This window comes from Hylobates moloch, unplaced genomic scaffold (genome assembly GCF_009828535.3).
Source record: "Hylobates moloch isolate HMO894 unplaced genomic scaffold, HMol_V3 SCAFFOLD_8, whole genome shotgun sequence".
Classification (NCBI taxonomy): Eukaryota; Metazoa; Chordata; class Mammalia; order Primates; family Hylobatidae; genus Hylobates; species Hylobates moloch.
The window spans coordinates 59110300-59136532 of record NW_026652283.1 but is presented as its reverse complement, the minus strand read 5'-3'; the positions used below and the strand labels follow the sequence as shown (position 1 = coordinate 59136532).

Below are 26233 nucleotides of genomic sequence, written 5' to 3'. Positions count from 1 at the left end.
TCCATGGTGTATATGTGCCACATTTTCTTAATCCAGTCTATTGTTGTTGGACATTTGGGTTGGTTCCAAGTCTTTGCTATTGTGAATAGTGCCGCAATAAACATATATGTGCATGTGTCTTTATAGCAGCATGATTTATACTCCTTTGGGTATATACCCAGTAATGGGATGGCTGGGTCAAATGGTATTTCTAGTTCTAGATCCCTGAGGAATCGCCACACTGACTTCCACAATGGTTGAACTAGTTTACAGTCCCACCAACAGTGTAAAAGTGTTCCTATTTCTCCACATCCTCTCCAGCACCTGTTGTTTCCTGATTTTTAATGATGGCCATTCTAACTGGTGTGAGATGGTATCTCACTGTGGTTTTGATTTGCATTTCTCTGATGGCCAGTGATGATGAGCATTTCTTCATGTGTTTTCTGGCTGCATAAATGTCTTCTTTTGAGAAGTGTCTGTTCATGTCCTTTGCCCACTTTTTGATGGGGTTGTTTGTTTTTTTCTTGTAAATTTGTTTGAGTTCATTGTAGATTCTGGATATTAGCCCTTTGTCAGATGAGTAGGTTGCAAAAATTTTCTCCCATTCTGTAGGTTGCCTGTTCACTCTGATGGTAGTTTCTTTTGCTGTGCAGAAGCTCTTTAGTTTAATGAGATCCCATTTGTCTTATAAATGTGTGTGAGAAACATGCATCCTTTTATATATACCAAATATTACAGAGTAAAAAAGATTGTGACCACAGGCAAAGTGATTGACCAGAGCTGACAAAAGGAATTTTTAACTATCTTTGGAGTTCCACCCGAAGTTGATAATCTTAAATTTATAATGGGTCTATGTGGCATGTTTATTCCCAAAAGGGGTTTTGGGAATCCAAGAGAAATGTGAAGGAAGTACACGGATGGATTGATTCCATATTTGGGAAGGGTAAAATGGTTGAGGAAGGAGGTTCGTGGAATGTGAGAGCAGAAGATGCTAGTAGGAGCTCATTGATATGAACTGCCAGGGGATCCATAGGTGTCTAAAGAGGGAAATGAAGCCAATAGGAGACTGAAAGATTAGAAGAACAGGGCAGTAGAAGATGAATTTGCAGTGAGGTTAAAGGAACAATTTATTGGGAGAAGGGAATGTAGAGGGTAGAAGACTTTAAAATTGAAAAGAAAAGGAGGGAGGGGTGGAAAATGAGCCATAAGTACAATGACAAATGGACAAGGAGGAAAAAGACTGTGTAGAAGAATCTGGTAAGTATGGATATTAACAGCAATAAGCTCCTTTTTAACGATTTAATTCTACCAAGTAAATATTTGGGATTGCTCACTTTTTGCCTTTTATTTACAAAAAAGTTCATATATTTTCAAAGGTCAGTATTCCTAAGGGCTTTGAGAATCAAGTAAATATACCTAATAAATAACAAATTTGTGGTACTGTGAAGAACCTCAACCACATTTTTCTATTAGCACTTTTTTTTCAGTTAACTGAATGAGCATTTGGACATTCCATTTGAAGTACCTAACGGGCACATTTGGCTATTTTTCAAAGAGAGCATGTAGTTCAAGAAATGGCTTATTTTGTTTTTTATTCTTCTTTTTGTGGTCTATTTATGAAAACAAATTGAAGGTGGCCTTTGTCTTTCAGTTATAGTAATAGCTATGCTAATACTTTGTACCTTGCTGTTCATGCTTTTGAAAACTATTTGCTTGTTTAAATTGGGGGAAAAAGATAAAGTTACCATAAAGGCATTTTTAGGAGATATCCAATTTTATATATTATACCTTTGCACAATTTCTTTGCTTTGCCATTTTTAATATGTTGAAGACAGATTTCTAAATAGTTTGTCATGGCTTGGAATTTTCTAAGTGTTCAAAAAATATACTGAAACATCATAGACCCCAGATAATGTTGGCATTAGATTATTTCCAAAGAGAAGATACATTTCTTTTCTAGCTAGTTAAGAATTGAACCCTGGGCCGGGTACAGTAGCTCACACCTGCAATCCCAGCACTTTGGGAGGCCAAGTCGGGCAGATCACTTGAGGTCAGGAGTTCGAGACCAGCCAGGCTAATATGGTGAAACATTGTCTCTAGTACAAAATACAAAAAATAATCAGGCCTGGTGGAGGGTGCCTGTAATCTCAGCTACTTGGAAGGCTGAGGCAGGAAAATGGCTTGAACCTGGGAGGCAGAGGTTGCAATGAGCCAGGATTATGCCACTGTACAGCAGCCTGGATGACAGAGCAAGACTCTTATCTCAAAAAAAAAAAAAAAAAAAAAAAAAAAAAAAAAAAAAAATTTAACCCTGAATGGGGATGCTATGACTTGACCCTGGAGTCAAGATACTCATTAGACTACGGATGCTCTGGTAGAATGAGAATTTTGCAAGAATCAAGAACAGTCAAGTGAGCAAGAGATGGTCTTTCTTAGTTGTTTATAATGTCTGTTTTTATTTTCCTTAATTATTTGTCATATCCCTAATTCTCATCTGCTGTCATCACTTCTGTGCAATTATATAAAAGACAACCAATACTAGAATAGAGTTACAGCGATCATAGAAAGCTGTTTGTAAGTTGCAGTTGTGGCAGGAACTTCATTGTTCTGCTGCAAGCTTCTCATTGCTCCTCTTCCTAATTTTCCACTTTGACTTTTAGGAACAGCTACCGGACCTGCATAGCCATTTTTCTGATCTGAACCTGGAAGCTCATATGTATGCATCCCAGTGGTTTCTCACTCTTTTTACTGCCAAGTTCCCACTCTGCATGGTGTTCCACATCATTGACTTACTGCTTTGTGAGGTAGAGTGACTCCCATCTTTCATTAAGCCAAAATAGAAAGTAGTTTCTACTAAAAATGGTTACAGTTTTCTTCCTTTTGTTTTTGCCTGTGACATTAGCCATAAATACTCACTGACCAAAAAGTTGTATTTGAATTTTCAGTAAAAACTATTTTAATTGTAATTTTATTATTTCTGAGGAATGAAAATATTAAGGCATATATAATTCCTACAAAGAAAAATGGGTGATTAAATTTGCATAATTAAATTCATAATAAGCCTATATCTGTATAATAATGTTTTACCAGTATAAAATGCCTTTAAGGCTAAATAAATGAATTTAGAATTGGGTATTTTTTAATATTAATGCAGTTATACTGCAAGAGTGAATATAAATGAGATTTTTATAATAACTAATTTCTCAAATCATCAGATATCTTTCTGTTTATCATGTTTGGGACTGCTGCCAAATGATGAGACAAATGATAAACTAAAGCTATTATGTCATATAATTATATTTTTATTCAGTAGAATATTTCAAAAATTAGTTTGTAAAATTTCTTAGGTGTTTATATTTGTGTATTTTATTGTTTTTAGTTCCTTAGATGGCTGTATTTATTTACTCTTTTAAAGAAACAAACAGTATTATGCATATATACGACTTATATTGGTCATCAAAATGTTTGACTATCTTAGCAGTAATAGGGAATTTGCCAGATAAGAAGTGTATATTTTCAGTGGCAGTATAAATGCATATAAAATATAGCTATCTTAAAAAGCAGGACTAATCAAAAGTATAAGCTTATCTACGTGATTATAAGCTTAATATATAATCTAGACAGTTTTGTATTACTATGCTTCTTAAGGTAAACATCCTTCCTTTTAAAAAAAATTTTTTGTATAAATTTAAGGGGTACAAGTGATGTTTTGCTACGTGGATATATTGTGTAGTGGTTAAGTCTAGGCTTTTAGTGTAACCATCACCTGAATAATGCACATTGTACCTGTTGAATAATTTCTTATCCCCTACCCCCCTCTCACTGTCCCATGTGAGTCTCCAATGTCTATTATTACAAATTCTGTGTCCACGTATACACATTATTTGGCAGTATTTGAGTTTCTGAGTTGTTTTACTTAACATAATGGCCTCCAGTTCCATCCATGTTGCTGCTAATGACATGATTTTACTCTTTTTTATGGCTGAATAATGCTGCATTGTATGTATATACCACGTTTTCTTTATCCAATCATCCACTGATGGACACTTAACGCTGATTTCGCATCTTTGCTGTTATAAATAGTGCTGCGATAAGCATACAAGTGCACGTATCTGTTTTTTATACAATGATTTCTTTTCCTTTGGATAGATACCCAATGGTGGGATTGCTGGATTGAATGGTAGTTCTATTTTTAATTCTTTGAGAAATCTCCATACTGTTTTCCATAGAGGTTATACTAATTTACATTCTCACCAGCAGTGTGGACTCTTTTCTCTATATCCTCACTAATATCTGTTATTTTTTGACTTTTTAATAATAGCCATTCTGACTGTCATAAGATAATATCATGTTATGATTTTAATTTGCATTTCTTTGATAATTAGTAATGTTGAACATTTTTTCATATGCTCATCGGCCATTTGTATATCTTCTTTTGAAAAATGTCTGTTTATGTCCTTTGCCCACTTTTTAATGGAGCTAGTTGGTTTTTCTGTTGTCATTGAGTTGTTTAAAGATTTCTCTTTCTTTTCTTTTCTTTTCCTTTTCTATTCTCTTTCTCTTTTTGAGATGGAGTCTCACTCTGTCACCTAGGCTGGAGTGCAGTGGCACGATCTCAGCTTACTGCAACCTCCAGCTGCCGGGTTCAAGCAATTCTCCTGCCTCGGCCTCCCAGGTAGCTGGAACTACAGGCACACACCACCATGCCCGGCTAATTTTTTGTGTTTTTAGTAGAGATGGGGTTTCACCATGCTGGCCAGGCTGGTCTCAAACTCAGCCTCCCAAAGTGCTGGGATTACAGGCATGAGCCACTGCTCCCGGCCAGATTCCTCTTTCTTAAAAGGAAAGTCTAATGATTTTAATCACACTAGGAATTAGAAGTTTAAATGTAAAAATAAGATTTAAAAAGATGCAATGTATAAGCTATATAAAGCATAAAAATGTTATTTCTCAGCCTACTAAAACAGTAACAATTATACATGCAGGCAAGGCTGGTCTTTTGCTCTTCAATGGCTTTAGTTAGTACTTGTCTAATACCTGAAGGTCACAGGTCATTTGTAAGCATGTAAGAGTTTTAATCATTTGTACTGTAGTTTGATAAAGAAGGGTTCAGTGACTTGCCAGGCTTGCAGAATAGGTTTCCAAATCCTGAATATGTAACAGCTAGAGAATCTGATTTATAATATGTTAATTCTCCGACTTGTTTTACTTACAAATTAGTTTGTAAAATGCCTTTCTAAATGTATCTTAAAGGAAGAATTCAGAATTAGAAGCTAAAACTTTATTCAAAGTCAACATGATGTGATCACAATATTCACAAAGCATATTGGGTCATTTGTACCAAAAACTCTACCTGATTATCCAAATTGGTGTAGTGAACAGTTCCAACTCCGCTATTTTATAGGGCAGTACTCTTTGAAAGTATAAACCAAATTCACATCTTCAAGTTCTAGAATATTAAAATAAGCTAATGCTAAAAGTTTTGACAAATATTCATAGACTTTTTATGTACTGAGCTGAGTTTAGTATTTCATGGTATTTCATAAAAATAGGAAAGTGGGGGTATGACATTTTAACAGTTTTTCAGTTATATATAGTATGAGCTTGCAAATATTTATTACTGCTTCATAATTTTTGCAGAAAGATTAATTTCATACTAGATTGGTTCTATAGTGTTCATTATAGAAAAGAGAATAAAATTAATGTGCTTAATCATAACCAACTAAATGTGATTTCTCAGTCACTTTTCCTAGAGTGGTATCTCTGCCCTTCAGTTCACTAGGATGGTGACTTTCTAAAGTTGTCTGCCTGAATGGTGGCACCCGTGGCATTGGAACATTGTCCACGGGTTTTCTGGAACCTAGATTCAAATTTTATCTTGAAGATACATGAATTTCTAATGTCAGTTAAGAAAACTAGCAACATTTGTGCTACAGAAAAGATAAATAAATTTATTAGCCTTCCCATCACTTGTCAACTGTGACTTATAATCAGTGTTTGAAAGGTCATAATGTTCATTAATAAGAACATCATAGATACTACCTTTCCTCCCCTTAAACCCGTACTCTATAGTGTTTAAGGAAGTTGGAAAACTTTTCAAAACATAGGTTGTAATCATAGCATCATGATGTTCAGGGAAGTAAATGGTAACATCCTTTACCAGTAAAATTGCTTTTCAGAATAATCTATTGGAAACAATATTGTAGTGTGCCTCAGGATATTTATTCTTTCCACTAACTCATCTTTGTCAAGAATTATTTTACAAAGGAAATTTTTGAATAAACTTTTACTTCCTGCATGTCTGTGTTTTCTTTTTGCCCCTTTCCTTCTTGTAGTTAATAAAATATTTATATCAAAAGCTATTATTTCATATGTGATGACATATTCTAAGAATTGGTAACACAGTTTTAGATAGATTATCCATAGGTATTTGTTTTTGTCATATCCTGTGTTTTTAAGAAAACAATTTAAATTTTGAGATTATGACTCAATGTTTAGTTAAAAATGGAAGGATAGGAAACTCTCAGGTAGAAAAGTGTTGACTTTTCAAAGTTTTACATTCCGATTTTTAACACGTGCAACATGTTTACTCAAAGATCCCATTGCAAAGTGAAAAAGAAGGACATTGAGTTTGAAACTTTATGCTTAGAAGATGTATCATGACATGCTTTCCTAAGCTATATTATTTTAAAGATTTCTTCATTTATTCTGAGGTTAAGCCAATAAAGTTAATTTAGCAGAAAAGAGAAGATTTTATAGACCTTGACAATGCAGCCTGAGTGAACAACTGCTAATTATTAATAGTTTTATTTAAACTATTTGCTTAAACCTGAATATATGATAACATGGGTTAGTTAATTCCAGAATGATGGATAGCAATGGGATTTGAAACTGGAGTTTAAAAATACATTTTCTTATGTGAAGATGAATGAAAATATCTTTTGATTGTCTTTTAGTCAGTAACTGAAATGAAAATCATTTTTAAAAAAACAAACCTATATCTTATTATCTGCCTTTATCTGTTTAGCAAGATAAGAGTCTAAATGTATTAACATTTATAGTGTAAATATTATGCTATTAACCTACCAATAATAAAACATTGCAGTCTTTAAAATAACTTTTTATTGAAGTATAATAACAGATAAAAGAAAATTTGCAAATATTAATGTAGAACTTAATGATTTTTCAAAAAATGGACATAATGAAGTAACCAGCACCCAGATTTTAAAATGAACAAAAAAGGAACATTAGCTGTATTTCAGAAACCCTCTTCCCGTTTACTGCCCTTTTCCAGTAACTACGCTCTGAAGAGTAATCACTTTCCTGACTTTTAATGCCATGGTTTAGCTTTGCTTGTTTTGGAACTTTATGTATATGGAATTGTAGAATATGAACTCTTTTCTGTCTAACTTTTTTCCGTCATCATTATGTTTGTGAGATTCATCCATATCATTGCATTTAGGCATAGTTTAGTTTTCCATTCTCCCATTCTATTGTTGATGGTTATTTGAGTTGTTTCTAGTTTCCAGAAGGCCATTATGAATAGTGCTTTGTGTGAATCCTTTGAACTTTCTTGAACTTGTCTTTTAGTTAACGTACCTATGCACTTCTGTGAGTACACATCAAGGGGTAAAATTGTTGGGTTAGGATGGACATACATTCAGCTTTAATGGATACTGCCAAACAGCCTTCCAAGATAGCATGAGCATTAACTTTGAGTTGTTTTTATTCAATAAAGATCTTTCTTGTGATCAAGGGCAAGATTTTGTTCTGTTTTGTTTTGTTTTGTTTTTTAGGTCGCAGATAATGGGTCAGATTAGAGTCCACGAATATGCAACAAAATGAAACTCATTTGTTGATTGGAATGATTCACTTGATCTCTGAAGTTGCATACAGACAGATTGAAAACTAAGAACTGGACCTAAAAGCAGAGTCCCTTTAGTGCTTTTCTGAGAGAAGTTACTATGATGGGGAAAATCCAGCAAAGTATTTTCAGTCTTACAAAGAGCAATGTAGAGACGGTATGACATTTGAGTTAGGATATTGGACTTTTTAGTCAACCTTTCCTAGACAGCCTTGTTCAAGTTACTTGACCTATGTAAATCTCATTTTCTTTATTTGTGTAATGAGACTAACGATACCTATCTGTCAGGTTTAGTGTAAGAATTAGATGAGATTATGACAGCAAGTACTTACGTACTCTGCCTACTATACAGCAAATATTCAATTAATAATAACATTGCCCTGCAGTCTGCTCCATCCATCTGTATAGCCCATTTAGTTGCTTCTTAATTTATTCAATTATCTAGGTTTCTAATCACCTTCCTCTCCATCACCCAGTGGTTGAGATGCTTCTTTGGTAAAAGCAAAATTTTAAGTGAGTAACCTTAATGGAAGCTTCATTCTATTTTCTTTTTCAGTAGTGATTCAAGTACTGCTCTAAAAGTGTTTTTTGCTTCTCCTCCACATTCGTTCAAAAGACATAAGGAAAATACCGGTATTTCTTTTAGTCTTCACAGAATAACTGACAGCCGGTGTTTGAAGTTGACTCTTCCCAGATAGTTCAGTTTTTAGAGTACCAAATATGTTCAGCTTTATATAGTAACTTGGTATTTTCATGAAATTTAAGGAAATCATTGACCCTTCAAATTAGAGTGTATCTTCTGCTTCTCTTTTCTTCTTAGGATGATGAAAAAATGACAGTACTACATTATTTGATTAAATATCACCAGGTATAATTCTTTCAAAGCAGTTTTCAGAAGTTGTTATCTGAAGAGTAGATTCATTATTTATTACACAATATTCTCCCTCCTTATCCCCATTCTCCCCCACAGAAAAACTCATCAGAGTGAGCTTAATACAAGCAGGATAATACTCTGACATAGGGGAGCTGGCAAGATGGCCAAATAGGAACAGCTCTGGTCTGCAGCTCCCAATGAGACCAATGCAGAGGGCGGGTGATTTCTGCATTTTCAACTGAGATACCCGGTTCATCTCACTGGGACTGGTTAGACAGAGGATACAGCCCATGAAGGGTGAGCAGAAGCAGGGCGAGGCGTCACCTCACCCGGGAAGCACAAGGGGTCGAGGAACTCCCTCCCCTAGCCGAGGGAAGCCGTGAAGTACTCTGCCGTGAAGGACAGTGCTATCCAGCCGAGATACTACACTTTTCCCATGGTCTTTGCAACCTGCAGACCAGGAGATTCCCTCGGGCGCCTGCACCACCAGGGCCCTGAGTTTCAAGCACAAAACTGGGCAGTCGTTTGGGCAGACACCAAGCTAGCTGCAGAAGTTTTTGTTTGTTTGGTTTTGTTTTTAACCCAGTGGTGCCTGGAATGCCAGTGAGACAGAACTGTTCACTCCCCTGGAAAGGGGGCTGGAGCCAGGGAGTTGAGTGGTCTGTCTCAGCAGAACCCACCCCCATGGGGCCCAACAAGCTAAGATTGACTGGCTTGAAATTCTCACTGCCAGCACAGCATTCTGAAGTCGAGCTGGGACGCTTGAGCTTGGTGTGGGGAGAGGTGCCGCCATTACTGAGGCTTGAGTACGCAGTTTTCCCCTCACAGTGTAAACAAAGCCTCCAGGAAATTCGAACTAGTTGTGGAACCCACTGCAGTGCAGCAAAGCTGCTGTAGCCATAGCACCTCTCTAGATTCATGCTCTCTGGGCAGGGCATCTCTGAAAGGCAGCAGCCCCAGTCAGAGGCTTATAGATAAAACTCCCATCTCCCTGGGACAGAGCACCTGGGGGAAGGGGTGGCTGTGGGCGCAGCTTCAGCAGACTTAAACGTTCCAGCCTGCCAGCTCTGAAGAGAACAGTGGATCTCCCAACACAGTGCTCGAGCTCTGCTAAGGGACAGACAGCCTCCTCAAGTGTGTCCCTGATACCTATGCCACCTGACTGGGAGACACCTCTGAGGAGGGGTTGACAGATACCTCATACAGAAGAGCTCTGGCTGGCATCTGGCAGGTGCCCCTCTGGGATGAAGCTTCCAGAGGAAGGAACAGACAGCAGTCTTTGCTGTTCTGAAGCCTCTGCTCGTGATACCCAGGCAAACAGGTTCTGCAGTGGACCTCCGGCAAACTCCAGCAGACCTGCAGAAGAGGGGCCTGATTGTTAAAAGGAAAACTAGCAAACAGAAAGCAATAGCATCAACATCAACAAAAAGGACACCCATGCAAAAATCCTATCTGAAGGTCACCAACATGAAAGACCAAAGATAGATGAATCCAGGAAGATGAGGAAAAACCAGCGCAAAAAGGCTGAAAATTCCAAAAACCAGAATGCCTCTTCTCCAAAGGATCACAACTCCTTGCCAGCAAGAGAACAAAATTGGACGGAGAATGAGTTTGTCAAATTGACAGAAGTAGGCTTCAGAAGATTGGTAATAACAAAATCCTCTGAGCTAAAGGCACAGTGCAAGGAATCCAAGAACCTTGATAAAAGGTTACAGAAACTGCTAACTAGAATAACTAGTTTAGAGAAGAACATAAATGACCCGATGGAGCTGAAAAACACAGCACGAGAACTTCGTGAAACACACACAAGTATCAATAGCCAAATTGATCAAGTGGAAGAAAGGATATCAGAGATTGGAGATCAACTTAATGAAATAAAACAAGAAGGCAAGATTAGAGAACAAAGAATGAAAAGGAACAAACAAATCCTCCAAGAAATATGGGACTGGAAAAAGACCAAACCTACGTTTGACTGGTGTACCTGAAAGTGATGGGGAGAATGGAACCAAGTTGGAAAACACACTTCAAGATATTATCCAGGAGAACTTCTCCAACCTGGCAAGACAGGCCAATATTCAAATTCAGGAAATACAGAGAACACCACAGAGATACTATTCCTTTGTGGAACCCCGCAAAGAGCAACCACAAGACACACAATCGTCACATTCACCAATGTTGAAATGAAGGAAAAATGTTAAGGGAAGCCAGAGAGAAAGGTCGGGTTACCCACAAAGGGAAGCCTGTCAGACTAAGAGTGGATCTCTCTGCAGAAACCCTACAAGCTAGAAGAGAGTGGGGGCCAATTTTTAACATTGTTAAAGAAAATAATTTTCAACCAGAATTTCATATCCAGCCAAACTAAGCTTCATAAGCGAAGGAGAAATAAAATCCTTTACAGACAAGCAAATGCTGAGGGATTTTGTCACCACCAGGCCTGCCTTACAAGAGCTCTTGAAGGAAGCACTAAATATGGAAAGGAAAAACCAGTACCAGCCACTGCAAAAACAAAACAAATTGTAAAGACCATCAACACTGTGAAGATACTGCATCAACTAATGGACAGAATAACCAGCTGGCATCATATGACAGTATCAAAGTCACACATAACAAAATTAACCTGAAATGTAAATGGGCTAAATACCCCAATTAAAAGACAGACTGGCAAATTGGATAAAAGAGTCAAGACCCATTGGTGTGCTCTATTCAGGAGAACAATCTCACGTGCAAAGACACACATAGGCTCAAAATAAAGGGATGGAGGAAGATCTACCAAGCAAATGGAAGGCAAAAAAAAAAAAAAACTGGGGTTGCAATCCTAGTCTCTGATAAAACAGACTTTAAACCAACAAAGATCAAAAAAGATAAGAGCATTATGTAATGGTAAAGGATCAATGCAACAAGAAGAGCTAACTTTCCTAAATATATATGCACCCAAAACAGGAGCACCCAGATTTGTAAAGCAAGTTTTTAGAGACCTACAAAGAGACTTAGACTCCCGTACAATAATAGTGGGCGATTTTAACACCCCCACTGTCAATATTAGATCAATGAGACAGAAAATTAACAACGATATGCAGGACTTGAACTCAGCTCTGGACCAAGCAGACCCAACAGACATCTACAGAACTCTCCACCCCAAATCAACAGAATATACATTCTTCTCAGCACCACATCACACTTATCCTAAAATTGACCACAAAATTGGAAGTAAAACACTCCTCAGCAAATGCAAAAGAATGAAATCATAACTAACAGTCTCTCAGACCAATTAGAACTCAGGATTAAGAAAATCACACAAAACCACACAACTACATGGCAACTGAACAACCTGTTCCTGAATGACTACTTAATAATGAAATTAAGGCAGAAATAAATAAGTTCTTTCAAACCAATAAGAACAAAGACACAACGTACCAGAATCTCTGGGACACAGCTAAAACAGTGTTTAGAGGGAAATTTATAGCACTAAATGCCCACAGTAGAAAGCAGGAAAGATCTAAAATCGACACCCTAAATCACAATTAAAAGAACGAGAGAAGCAAGAACAAACAAATTCAAAAGCTAGCAGAAGACACGAAATAACATCAGAGCAGAACTGAAGGAGTTAAGAGACATGAAAAACCCTTCAAAAAAATCAGTGAATCCGGCCAGGCGCAGTGGCTCACCCCTGTAATCCCAGCACTTTGGAATGCCGAGGTGGGCGGATCACCTGAGGTCAGGAGTTTGAGAGCAGCCTGGCCAACATGGCAAAACCCCATCTGTACTAAAAATACAAAAAAAATTAGCTGGGCTTGGTGGTGTGTGCCTGTAGTTCCAGCTACTTGGGAGGCTGAGACAGGAGAATCGCTTGAACCTGGGAGGCGGAGGTTGCAGTGGGCCATGGTCATGCCACTGCACTCCAGCATGGGTAATAGAATGAGACGCCACCTCAAAAAAAAAAAAAAAAATCATTGAATCCAGGAGCTGGTTTTTTGAAAAGATTAACAAAATAGGTAGACCGCTAGCCAGACTAATAAAGAAGAAAAGACAGAAGAATTAACTAGACACAATAAAAAATGATAAAGGGGTTATCACCACTGATCCCACAGAAATACAAACTACCATCAGAGAATACTATAAACATCTCTACACAAATAAACTAGAAAATCTAGAAGAAATGGATAAATCCTGGACACATACACCCTCCCAAGACTAAACCAGGAAGAAGTTGAGTCCCTGAATAGACCAATAACAAGTTCTGAAATTGAGGCAGTAATTAATGGCCTACCAACCAAAAAAAGCCCAGGACCAGACAGATTCACAGCCGAATTCTACCAAAGGTACAAAGAGGAGCTAGTCCCATTCCTTCTGAAACTATTCCAAAAAACAGAAAAAGAAGGACTCCTCCCTAACTCATTTTATGAGGCCAGCATTATCCTGATACCAAAACCTGGCAGAGACACAACAAAAAAAGAAAATTTCAGGCCAATATCCCTGATTAACATCGATGCAAAAATCCTCAATAAAATACTGGCAAACCGAATCCAGCAGCACATCAAAAAGCTTATCCACCACGATCAAGTTGGCTTAATCTACTGGTATGCAAGATTGGTTCAACATATGCAAATCAATAAACGTAATCCGTCGCATAAACAGAACCAATGGCAAAAACCACATGATTATCTCAATAGATTCAGAAAAGGCTTTTGATAAAATTCAACACCCCTTCATGCTAAAAACTCTCAATAAGCTAGGTATTGGTGGAACATATTAATAAGAGCTATTTATGACAAACAGCCAATATCATACTGAATGGGCAAAAGCTGGAAACCTTTGAAAACTGGCACAAGACAAGGATGCCCTCTCTCACCACTCCTATTCAACATAATACAGGAAGTTCTGGCCAGGGCATCAGGCAAGAGAAGGAAATAAAGGGTATTCATGCCCTCTCTCACCACTCCTATTCAACATAATATTGGAAGTTCTGGCCAGGGCATCAGGCAAGAGAAGGAAATAAAGGGTATTCAAATAGGAAGAGTGGAAGTCAAATTGTCTCTGTTTGCAGATGACGTGATTGTATATTTAGAAAACCCCATTGTCTCAGCCCCAAATCTCTTTAAGCGCTAAGCACCTTCAGCAAAGTCTCAGGATACAAAATCAGTGTGCAAAAATCATAAGCATTCCCACAGGCCAATAATAGACAAACAGAGAGCAAAATCGTGAGTGAACTCCCATTCACAATTGCTACAAAGAGAATAAAATACCTAGGAATACAACTTACAAGGGATGTGAAGGACGTCTTCAAGGAGAACTACAAACCACGGCTCAAGGAAATAAGAGAAGACACAAACAAATGGAAAAATTATTCCATGCTCATGGATATGAAGAATCAATATCATGAAAATGGCCATACTGCCCAAAGTAATTTATAGATTCAATGCTATTCCCATCAAGCTGCCATTGACTTTCTTCACAGAATTAGAAACAAACTACTTTAAATTTCATATGGAACCAAAAAAGAGCCCATATATCTAAGACATTCCTAAGCAAGAAGAACAAATCTGAAGGCATCATGCCACCTGACTTCAAACTATACTACAAGGCTACAGTAACCAAAACAGCATGGTACTGGTCCCCTAGACTGATGGAATAGAACAGAGGCCTCAGAAATAACACCACACATCTACAACCATCTGATCTTTGACAAACCTGACAAAAGCAAGCAATGGGGAAAGGATTCCCTATATAATAAATGCTGTGGGGAAAACTGGCTAGCCATGTGCAGAAAACTGAAACTGGACACCTTCCTTACACCTTATAGAAAAGTTAACTCAAGATGGATTAAAGACTTAAACGTAAGACCTAAGACCATAAAAACCCTAGAAGAAAGCTTAGGCAGTACCATTCAGGACGTAGGCATGGGCAAAGACTTCATGACTAAAATATCAAAAGCAATGTCAACAAAAGCCAAAATTGACAAATGGGATCTAATTAAACTAAAGAGCTTCTGCACAGCAAAAGAAACTGTCATCAGAGTGAATAGGCAACCTACAAAATGGGAGAATATTTGCAATCTATTCATTGGACAAAGGGCTAAAATCCGGAATCTACAAGGCACTTAAACAAATTTACAAGAAAAAAAAATCCCCATCAAAAAGTGGGCAAATGATATAAACAGACACTTGTCAAAAGAAGGCATTATGCGTCCAACAAACATGAAAAAAAGCTCATCATCACTGGTCATTAGAGAAATGCAAATCAAAACCACAATGAGATAACATTTCACACCAGTTAGAATGGCAGTCATTAAAAAGTCAGGAAACAACAGATGCTGGAGAGGATGTGGAGAAATAGGAATGCTTTTACATTGTTGGTGGGAGTGTAAATTAGTTCAACCATTGTGGAAGACAGTGTGGCAATTCCTGAAGAATCTAGAACTAGAAATACCATTTGACCCAGCTATCTCACTACCAGGTGTATGCCCAAAGTATTATAAATCATTCTGCTATAAAGACACATGCACACGTATGTTTATTGCAGCACTATTCACAATAGCAAAGACTTGGAATCAACCCAAATGCCCATCAATGATAGACTGGATAAAGAAAATGTGGCACATATACACCATGGAATACTATGCAATCATAAAAAAATAATGAGTTCATGTCCTTTGCAGGGACATGGATGAAGCTGGAAACCATCATTCTCAACAAACTAACACAGGAACAGAAAACCAAACGCCGCATGTTTTCACTCATAAGTGGGAGTTGAACAATGAGAACACATGGACACAGGGAGGGGATCATCACACACCAGGGCCTGTCGGGTGGTGTGGGGCAAGGGGAGGGATAGCATTAGGAGTAATACCTAATGTAGCTGATGAGTTGATGGGTGCAGCAAACCACCATAGCACATGTATACCTATGTAACAAACTCGTACATTCTGCCCATGTATCCCAGAACTTAAAGTAAAAGTATAATAAAAGTTATTTAAATTTAAAAAAAATTTTAAAGTCTCTGACATAAATATAAATGTTTCTGAAAACTCTAGCAGTTGTAGTTGGCCACAAAGGTAGAGAAAAAAATGCATTGACTAAACCAATAAAAACCATATAGGCTATTGTAAAGTTATACTTACCAAGAGAAATTTTCACTGCCAGAAAAGTCTCTCTAAAATCTCATTTCTGGACCCCAACTCTTTCCCACCCACAAGAATCCTTATGGTTCTTACATCAGTTGACTTATAATTCTGTCTTGTGCTTTTATTAATTTTGGTATTACAGAGAAAGGGAGAAATCTCAAGTTAAAATGGCAGAACCATTGTCTGTGCTTCTTATGACTTTTAGAGGAACATCCATTCATTCAATCAACATTTGTTGAAATAAATAAATTTACATAAACCTAAATCTAACCAAGTCTCTATCACTATTGCAGTAGAGGGATAAACAAAAAGTAAAAAGCAGATAAAATCCTTGCTCTCATAATGTTTTTGTCCTTGTAGATGAGACAGATAATAAGCAAATGACTAAGTAGAATATATAACCAGACATAAAAAGTGCCATGGAGAATAATGAAGGAAAAGATACAGCAAATATTAATAGGCCCTTTTTATTATTATTTTTATTATTATTATTTTTTGAGACGGGGGTTTCACTTTGTTGCCCAGGCTGGAGTGTGGTGGCATGATCATGGTTCACTGCAGGCTCAAGTGATTCTTACATCTCAACCTCCGAGCAGCTGGGACCACAGGGGTACACCACCATGCCCAGCTACTTTATTTTTATTTTTAAAAGTGACAAGGGCTCCCTGTATTACCCAGGTTGGCCTCAAACTCCTGAGCTGAAGCGATTCTCCCGCCTCACCTTTCAAAGTCCTGTGATTACAGGCATGAGCTACCACACCCAACCATAACAGGACCTTTTTTGACCATTGTAAAGACTAGGTTTTACTGATCTGAGATAGGAAACCATTGGCGGATTTGAGCATAGGAGTGACACGCACTGATACAATTTTATTCTGATCACTCCAGTTTCATTGTTGAACAAAGATTGTGGGGAGATCAAGGAGAGAAGTTGGAGACCAGTTAGGAGGCAGTTGCAGTAATCTAGGTGGGAGATGGTTGCTTGGACCAAGGTAGGGACAGTGGTTGGATTCTGGAGAAGTTTCAAAGGTAGCCGCAACAGAATGTGCTGATGGATCGACTGGGGTACGTTTTATTAATTACATGTTCTCATTTAATGTGGCAGTGAGAGAGCAGGGTGGCTGGTTTTGTGGTTTCTACCCTTCCAGGAGCATCTTGTAAAAGATGATTTTGTGAAGTGACTGGAGAACATTATTGTTATTTGCTTTGTTCTGGCAATGCTCAGATTGCAATAGCTCTGCAATGTTTATTCTAGAAGCAGGTTTGGATATGTTTGGGAACGTTTAAGGTCAATATTTGCATCTCTAAATAAAAAACAGTGGAATAATTATGGAAGATGAATAACAGGAGAGTAAGCATGTCAAAACCAATGCTTTTAAATAAGGGTACATATTTATTTCTAAAAATAGGAGTGATATTTTGCTCCAATAAAATCAGACCCATATTACTTTGAAGATTCACAAAGACTTAGACCTGTTAAACAACCTTCACTATATTCAGTTGTTGTGTGTTTAGTTCTCATGATCAGAACAAGGATCACTGACTTCAAGTTATAGGATTTTTTTTCCTAATAAAAATTGTCCATTTCCTTATGAGTTGGAATAACTAAAGTTACTTCATAGTATTTTTTGGTGCAGAAAAACTCATAGTAGTTAAACTGTGTACATTGATTGAATAAAATGACTAGACAAGTTTTAAAAAATTTATGATTAAATATTTAAAACATACAAGAAAGCATTGTTAAAATGGGAAAAGTTCCCTTAACCCCCTCACAGAGCATGCGGTGGGAGTGTGGCTTTTTCAGTGCCCCGCTGCTCAGACCTCTAGGGGCTACATGCAGACAGGCAGGTCATGGGGATCTGACCCTACAGCAGCAGCTAGGGATGAACGCTTACAGCTCCTGAAGCCCCGGTGGGTGTGTTACAGTGTGCTCTTTCAGTTTAGCTGTCCGCAGGCGGCTTGTGTTAATCAGCTCAATTAGACTCTCTGCCTTATTGCAAGGACAGTGGGCTTTCTGTATCCTGGGGTTCTTGCCTTGGTGTACTAGAAAAATCAGATCACACGTGGGCTTGGGAGGATGGGTACAAGGTTTTTTATTGAGTGGTGGTAACTCTCAGAGAGATGGATGGGGAGACCAGAAGGGGAAGATGGTGGTGAGAGGTGACAACGTGCTAGCAGCCCTCGCTAGCTCTCGGCACCTCCTCGGCCTCGCCATCCACTCTGGCCGCACTTGAGCCCCTCAGCCCGCCCTCAGGGGCACTGTGGGAGCCCCTCTCTGGGCTGGCCTTGGCCGGAGCTGGCTCCCTCTGCTTGCAGGGAAGTGTGGAGGGAGAGGGGTGGGCGGGAACCAAGGCTGTGCGCAGCGCTCATGGGCCAGCTCGAGTTCCAGGTGGGCGCGGGTTCGGCAGACCCCGCACTGGGAGCGGCTGGCAGGTGCTGCCAGCCCTGGGCAGTGAGGGGCTTAGCACCCGGGCCAGCAGCTGTGGAGGGTGCGCCAGGTCCCCCAGCAGTGCTGGCCCGCCTGCACCATGCTTGAATTCTCGCTGGGCCTCAGCTGCCTCCCTGCAGGGCAGGGCTCAGGTCCTGCAGCCCGCCATGTGTGAACACCCCCCAGCCCCGGCACGCCCGAGCCTCCCCGACGGGCGCTGCCTCCTGCTCCGGGGGCCGGTCCCACCAACCACCCAAGAGCTGAGGAGTGTGGGCGCACTGCGTGGGACTGGTGGGCAGCTCCACCCGCACCCCCAGCACGAGATCACTAGGCGAAGCCAGCTGGGCTTCTGAGTTGGGCAGGGACTTGGAGAACTTTTATGTCTAGCTAGAGGATTGTAAACGCACCAATCAGCACTCTGTGTCTAGCTCAAGGTTTGCAAACACACCAATCAGTGCTCTGTATCTAGCTAATCTAGTGGGGACTTGGAGAACTTTTGTGTCTAGCTAAAGGATTGTAAATGCACCAATCAGCACTCTGTGTCTAGCTCAAGGTTTGTAAATGCACCAGCCAGCACCCTGTCAAAACGGACCAATCAGCTCTCTGTAAAACGGACCAATCAGCTGTCCGTAGAATGGACCAATCAGCTCTTTGTAAAATGGACCAATCAGCAGGATGTGGGTGGGGCCAGATAAGAATAAAACCAGGCTGCCCAAGCTAGTAGCAGCAACCTGCTTGGGTCTCCTTCTACCCTGTGGTAGGTTTGTTTGTTTTTTCTGTTCCCGCTAAATCTTGTTGTTGCTCACTGTTTGGGTTCGCACTGCCTTTATGAGCTGTAACAGTCACTGCGAAGGTCTGCAGCTTCACTCCTGAAGCTAGCGAGACCACGAAGCCACTGGGAGGGATGAACAACTCCAGACGCACCGCCTTTAAAAACTGTAACGTTCACCGCGAAGGTTTGCAGCTTCACTTTTGAAGCCAGCGAGACCACGAACCCACCGTAAGGAAGAAACTCCAGATACATCTGAACATCTGAAGGAGCGAACTCTGGACACACCATCTTTAAGAACTGTAACACTCAACCACGAGGGTTTGCGGCTTCATTCTTGAAGTCAGTGAGACCAAGAACCCACCAATTCTGGACACAGTGGTTTTCCCCTGCAGTCGGGCTGCCCAGCAGCTAGCTTCTTTTCTCTAAGAAATTTTCCCTGATCACCTATTCTTAAATGGATATATCCTTTTCCTTTCTCTCTCAGCACCCTGTGGTTGGTGTTTATTTATTGACTGACTGACTTACTCTTCCAACCTCCCCAGCCAAACTTTGCGTCATTCCATCAGTCAGTGGCCTGCTGGTGTCTGCCGGTGCCTGCTGGTGTGCTCTTCTGCTGGTGTGTGTTCCTCCCAACATCCAGCTGCTTGTGTTTGTGCCCCCAGGGTCTTGGGGATTTTATAGACATAAGATGGGGGTGTGGCGGGCCAGGGTGGTCTTGGGAAATGCAATATTTGGGGATGAAAACAGAAATGCCTGTCCTGATTTAGGTCCGATGGCACAGGCCCAGGGGTGGAGCCCTCGCCAGGAACCCAACCCTTCTCCTCCCAGCACTTCCTTGCCCCTATGCTATATCATTGAGACATACATTGAAGTGCTATGTATCTTACCTTTAGAAGTAAAACAATGTCAATGAGATTAGAAGCTTTATATATACCTCTTCCTGACTACACCTTCTTTGGCCTTCCTCAGGAGAACTATTATGAAGAATTTAGTGTTAATCATTCCCATCCATGTCTATTTTTTTTACTACATATGTGTGCATCTCTGGACAATTTATAATTGAAAATATTTGAAAAATATTACTGCAGTCTGATATGGTTTTGATATTTATCCCTTCCAAATCTCATGTTGAAGGGTAATCTCCATTGCTGGAGGTGAGGCCTTGTGGGAAGTATTGGATTATGGGGGCAAATATTTCATGAATGGTTTAGCACCATCCTCTTGGTAATGAGTGAATTCTTATTCTGAGTTCATGGGAGATATGGTTGTTTAGAAGACTGTGGCACCTTTGCCTCAAACCCTGCTCTCGCTTCCTCTCTCACTGTATGATGTGCTGGCTCCCTCTTCTCCTTCCACTGTGATAGTAAGCTTCCTGAGGCCCTCACCAGAAGCAGATGCTGGCACTATGCTTCGTGTACAGCCTGAAGAACTGTAAGCGAAAATAAAACCTCTTTTCTTTTTTTTATTTTATTATTTTTTTTAATTTTATTATTATTATACTTTAAGTTTTAGGGTACATGTGCACAACGTGCAGGTTTGTTACATATGTATACATGTGCCATGTTGGTGTGCTGCATCCATTAACTCATCATTTAGCATTAGGTATATCTCCTAATGCTATCCCTCCCCTTTCCCCCTACCCCACAACAGACCCCGGTGTGTGATGTTCCCATTCCTGTGTCCATGTGTTCTCATTGTTCAATTCCCACCGATGAATGAGAACATGTGGTGTTTGGTGTTTTGTCCTAGCAATAGTTTGCTGAGAATGATGGTTTCCAGTTTCATCCATGTCCCTACAAAGGACATGAACTCATCATTTTTTATGGCTGCATAGTATTCCATGGTGTATATGTGCCACATTTCCTTAATCTAGTCTATCGTTCTTGGACATTTAGGTTGGTTCCAAGTCTTTGCTATTGTTAATAGTGCTGCTATAAGCATACGTGTGCATGTGTTTTTATAGCAGTATGATTTATAGTCCTTTGGGTATATACCCAGTAATGGGATGGCTGGGTCAAATAGTATTTCTAGTTCTAGATCCCTGAGGAATCGCCACACTGACTTCCACAATGGTTGAACTAGTTTACAGTCCCACCAACAGTGTAAAAGTGTTCCTATTTCTCCACATCCTCTCCAGCACCTGTTTTCTGACTTTTTAATGATGGCCATTCTAACTGGTGTGAGATGGTATCTCATTGTGGTTTTGATTTGCATTTCTCTGATGGCCAGTGATGATGAGCATTTTTTCATGTGTTTTTTGGCTGCATAAATGTCTTCTTTTGAGAAGTGTCTGTTCATATCCTTCGCCCACTTTTTGATGGGGTTGTTTGTTTTTTTCTTGTAAATTTGTTTGAGTTCATTGTAGATTCTGGATATTAGCCCTTTGTCAGATGAGTAGGTTGCAAAAATTAACCTCTTTTCCTTATATATTACCCAGCTTCAGGTGTTCCTTTATAGCAACGCATGAACCAGACTAACACACACTCACTAGTTTATCAAGTCTACCTCCAAAATAGGTCTTGAACCTTTATTCTTTCTCCAAGTCAGCATTATCTCCTATTCAGTAACTTCGTATCTGTTCTTCCCACTTGTCCTCCTGTCATTTTTTTCCCATTATTCCCCATGGCATCCAGAGAGGATTTTATAAAACACATAACCAACTACATTCCTCTACTGAAAACCCTTCTGTGGTTTCCCACTAAATAAAACTCACGTTGTTTCATTTGGCCTTCAATTATTCCCTTCCTTCCTCCCCGGTGGTATCCAAAGGTCAGCCTTTCTCCTGCTCTTTGTACTGGAACACTGGTCTTCTTTTAGTTTCTGGAACATTTAAGATCTTTTCAGATTGAAAACATTTGTATATTTTTTAGGACAGCAGGGATGTTAATTTTAAAAAAAGAAAAACATTTTTTCCTCTTTTTGCTTGGAATGAACTATTCACTCTATGTTGCTAGCTACTTCCTCTAAGAAATTTTCCTTGATCACCCGTTCTTAAATGGATACATCCTTTTCCTTTCTCTCTTAGCACCCTGTGGTTGGGGTTTATTTATTGACTTACTTTGTATTGCTTTTAAAATGCCTATTTCCCCCACCAGATTATAAATTTCTGAAAGGAAGAGCTATGTCTTTTTGTGTGCAGCTGAATGCCTAGTATCTAACTTCACATATGGTAGACATACTCGAAGTATCTGTTGAAGGAAAATAGGAATGAAGAAGTAATGGACATAATTATTTTTATCATCTTCATTTAAATTCTACAGGCTGAAAAATAACTTTGCTCTTGAGTTTTAAGAGGAAAAAATAAGTTGTTTTAGTTTAGATATTTTAAGAAACAGAAACCTAGACATAGTAGCTCCAGTACAGTGGGGGTTTATTGTAAAGATAAAGGAAATCCAGGAGAAGTTGAGCAAGTAGACTTCAGGAAGGACAGGCACCAAAGTTAACCTAGACACTCATCTGTATTATTCTCTGTCAATCTCTATGAATCAGATTTTCTCCCCTCCTTCCTGACCTACCTCTTTGTAGCTTTGTTTTTTTACAGGGCCTAAAAGATCTCAGAAAAGTCTACACGATGTTTTAACTCTAATACCAAAGCTCTTGGTAATCTCCCTATGTGTCTTTTAGATAAAATTACTGAAGGAGAGCCTGATTGGTTTTGCACATATTTTAAAATAAAGTCTGCATAGTCATAGGTTACCTTAGGCCAGTTGTCAATCTCTCATCCATTGTGCTGTGGTCAAGGAATAGGATTTGGGTGAGTCACATGACCTACAATCCATTCAACAGGAATTGTACATGGGCAGATTTCCTGAGAAGGGTCATCGATGGATCTTATACAATAAAATATTTCTAGTGTGCGTGTAATTTAAGACTAAAATTCTGAATGTTGACTGCATTGAAAGTAGACATTTGATAAATGTAATAAGTAAAATTCTAATGCATCTCAAGACAAGCTATATATTAGCTTGGCATAGGAATTTATTTAATTAGGGTGGAGCATAGCATAGTTTTAATATAGTTTAAAATATAAAATATAATTTTAATCTTTAAAATTATAATTTGGTCCTCAGGGTTGAAGTGGTAGCTGGATCCAAATCATTTTCATAGTATACATTTGCAGGTGAGGTTATAAGTAAAAGCAGTGTGCAATTTTGACCCATATAAATAATTTTAATGATTATTGGCAAAAGTATATGAAATATTTGAATGCTTCCCATTGTCTAGAAACTGTATTGGGAAGGCATCTTCTAAGTAATAAGTGTTGAAAGACCTCTATTGTAATTATTAGTAACAACATTCTTTCAATTTATAAATTTTCCATATTGTACAGAAGAGAAGGAACTCATACAGTACCAGTGGAAGTGGATTAAAAATGAGACCTTGCATTGAAGAGTAGTTATTTCCCTTTACCACTTTGTTTTATAAATATCCAACTTTAGCTGATAAACTTTCAGACTTACTGTTTAAGTCTCAAATATTTGAGGACAGAATACTGGCAGGCTTTATTGGAGAGTATTTCTGGGCCACACACTGTACTAAAAGATTTACATACCTTGTCACACTATTCTTACCTTCTCCAAACAGACTGCAGCCCTTCACACCCCTCATACAGTTGCCCAATTTAGAAATAGGTTTTTCAACTTTTTTCAATTCACATGGGCAGACACTTTGATTATCCTTGTCCTTCATATCCCTTAGCAAATAACAGATGGTCTTTGTCTCTTTTAAGACATCCTCATTATCTACTCTCATTTTAAGACAGAAGTCGTAATCAATTCCCAATATCATTTTGGGTCTTTCAGTTCAAGACTCGACTCTGTTGATCTCATATCCCAGGTACTCCTATGGTCTGGCAAGACTTCTCCATGTTAAATTCCTTCACCTGATGATCCTTGTATTCTTTTCCAGCTGCACCTTTCAGGCACAGTTTTCCATTGGTATCCACAGGGTTTAAAGATCCCCTCATCCCCCACAGATACCAAAATCTGAGGATGCTCAAGTTCCCTATACAAAATGGTATAATATTTGCATATAACCTAATACATCCTTCCATATGCTTTACATCATCTCTAGATAACTTATAATACATAATACAATGTAAATGGTATGTGAATAGTTGTTTTTATGTTTACGTTATTTTTACTTCTTTTTATTTTAAAGATATTTTCCATCTGCAGTTTTCCATCTGTTGTTTGAATCCACATATGCATAATCCACTGATAGGGAGGGCAAATGAACTTAATTGTCTGCATCCATTGTTTGGCATTTAGCAGTAGTAGTATTTTTAGAGACAGGGTCTTGTTGTGTTGCTGAGAGTGGAGTGCAGTGACTATTCACAGACACTATCATCACAGCGGCGCGCTACAGCCTTGAACTCCTGGGATCAGGTGAGCCTCCTACCTCAGTCTTCTGAGTAGCTGGGACTGCAGGTACGCACCACTGTACCCAGCTGTTTGGCATTTTTAACCAAGGAGTAGTTTAACCTTTTTCTTATTTATCCAGGGCTTCCTAACCATATCTAAACATACAATATTTAGCTACCATTACTAGAACTGCTGTTTGCATTTGTTAAAAAGGAGGCATAATAGGACCTTCCGGTCTCCTACTTTTTGGGTTGTCTCACCAGGGCTTTCAGAGGCTCTTATTTTTTATTTTTTTCTTTCAATACCTTTGGTATGAAAGCTGTTATTTTTTAGAAGTCCACTTGACATTTTGCTTCTTGTCCTCATCCTAGTAGTATAGCCCATTTTGCTCTTCTTAGGAATATGCCAGAAAATTTTTCATAATTGAATAGAACAATTTCCTGCTGGTCCTCTGGCTCATTGACCTATTGGATTTCAGCTTGGACCACATCATGTCTGGTAATTATTTCTTAAGGCACTTAAAGCACCTGGTAGTTTGTTTACTTACTTACTTCGTGTAGTTCTCCTAATATCCCAATGAAGTAGGTACATCCTTCTTTGTAGACTCTAAAGATTCTTGGTTATGCTTATTGACAGGCAAGAATCCATTTTGTCCATAAGAATCCTTAATACAGAGAAGAATTAGTGCATTCTTAGTGTTTATCATCTCTGTTACCTTGCAAATATATGTAAAAGATCCCTCGTTAATATTAACATATGAATTTTAGGCCAGGTGCAGTGGCTCAGGCCTGTAATCTCTGCATTTTGGGAGGCTGAGGTGGGATGATCATTTGAAGTCAGGAGGCTGAGGCCAGCCTGATCAACGTGGTGAGACCCTTTGTCTATCAAAAGTTAAAAAATTTAGCTAGGCATGGTAGGCACAACTGTATTCCCAGCTACTCAGGAGACTGAGGCAGAGGATCGCTTGAGCCCAGGAGTTTGAGGCTACAGTGAGCTATGATAGCGCCACTGTACTCCAGCCTGGGCAACAGAATGAGATCCTGTCTCAAAAACAAACAAATGTATGACTGTAAAAGAATGAAAGATAAATATCCAATAGTACTGATTAAACCTCTCGTTTAAGTGCCTTTTTTGTCCCCGTTAAATAAAATCAAAGCACATTTTATCTAATAATGTATAAGCTTTCAATCTGAAAAACAGCGTAAAATAAGTGACTAAGATTGAAACTAATATGAGTCAACCTTAAAACATGCAAAATTTTTACAAAAAACAGGTCACCTTTAGATGCCAGGTTTTACTTTGCCTATTCACCAATCTAGATGTATGATCTAATTCTTGTCTTAGACCTTATATTTTTTTCCAAAATCAGTATAGTTGCTTTCTGTTTATGTCTGGTAGTGAACTGCATGGTAACTTTACAAGTACTGCTGGTTCTATGAGGGTCTTTTTCTTACTATCAGAAGAGCATGGTGAAACAGTCCAATACTGAAAGAAAAAGGAACTACGTTAGTTAATTATACCAGTGAATCTTGAAGAACATATCAAGTAATTCTTTTCTCCAAACTTCGAACTGTTATAGTTCACACGGAACTAATCTTGGGTAGGGAAGCAGATGGGGTGGGCTTCCTCTGTCTGCTGCTTCCTGTCCCAGTTGTTCCTCAACAGTAACACCTGAGTCTTCTTAGCCATCTTTCTCAGTACCTCAGGAAACCTCTGTGAAGCTTTCTTTCTCCTTACTTATCCCTCCAGACTCTGTTGTCTTCTTCTTTTATTCTTCTGTTGTCTTTTTCTTTTATTCCTTTGCCCTGTGGTCTTCCTTCCTTTTAGGTTTTT

General features: G+C 38.9%; 2 protein-coding genes across 2 annotated transcripts in view; one reads left to right on the top strand and one right to left on the bottom strand.

Annotated features, from left to right (window-relative positions):
• Positions 1 to 2558: 2558 nt before the first annotated feature.
• Positions 2559 to 26233, top strand: part of LOC116473208 (rab GTPase-activating protein 1-like) — a 293936-nt gene continuing 270261 nt past the window's right edge. The window contains exon 1 of the mRNA XM_032160934.2: positions 2559 to 2783. Within this exon, the coding sequence (XP_032016825.1) occupies positions 2694 to 2783 (90 nt within the window). The 5' untranslated portion in view covers positions 2559 to 2693. The remainder of the gene's footprint in view (positions 2784 to 26233) is intronic.
• LOC116473884 (helicase with zinc finger domain 2-like) overlaps positions 5688 to 26233 on the bottom strand; it is a 43294-nt gene continuing 22748 nt past the window's right edge. Inside the window, 1 exon segment of the mRNA XM_032758005.1 lies at positions 5688 to 5839. Within this exon segment, the coding sequence (XP_032613896.1) occupies positions 5688 to 5839 (152 nt within the window).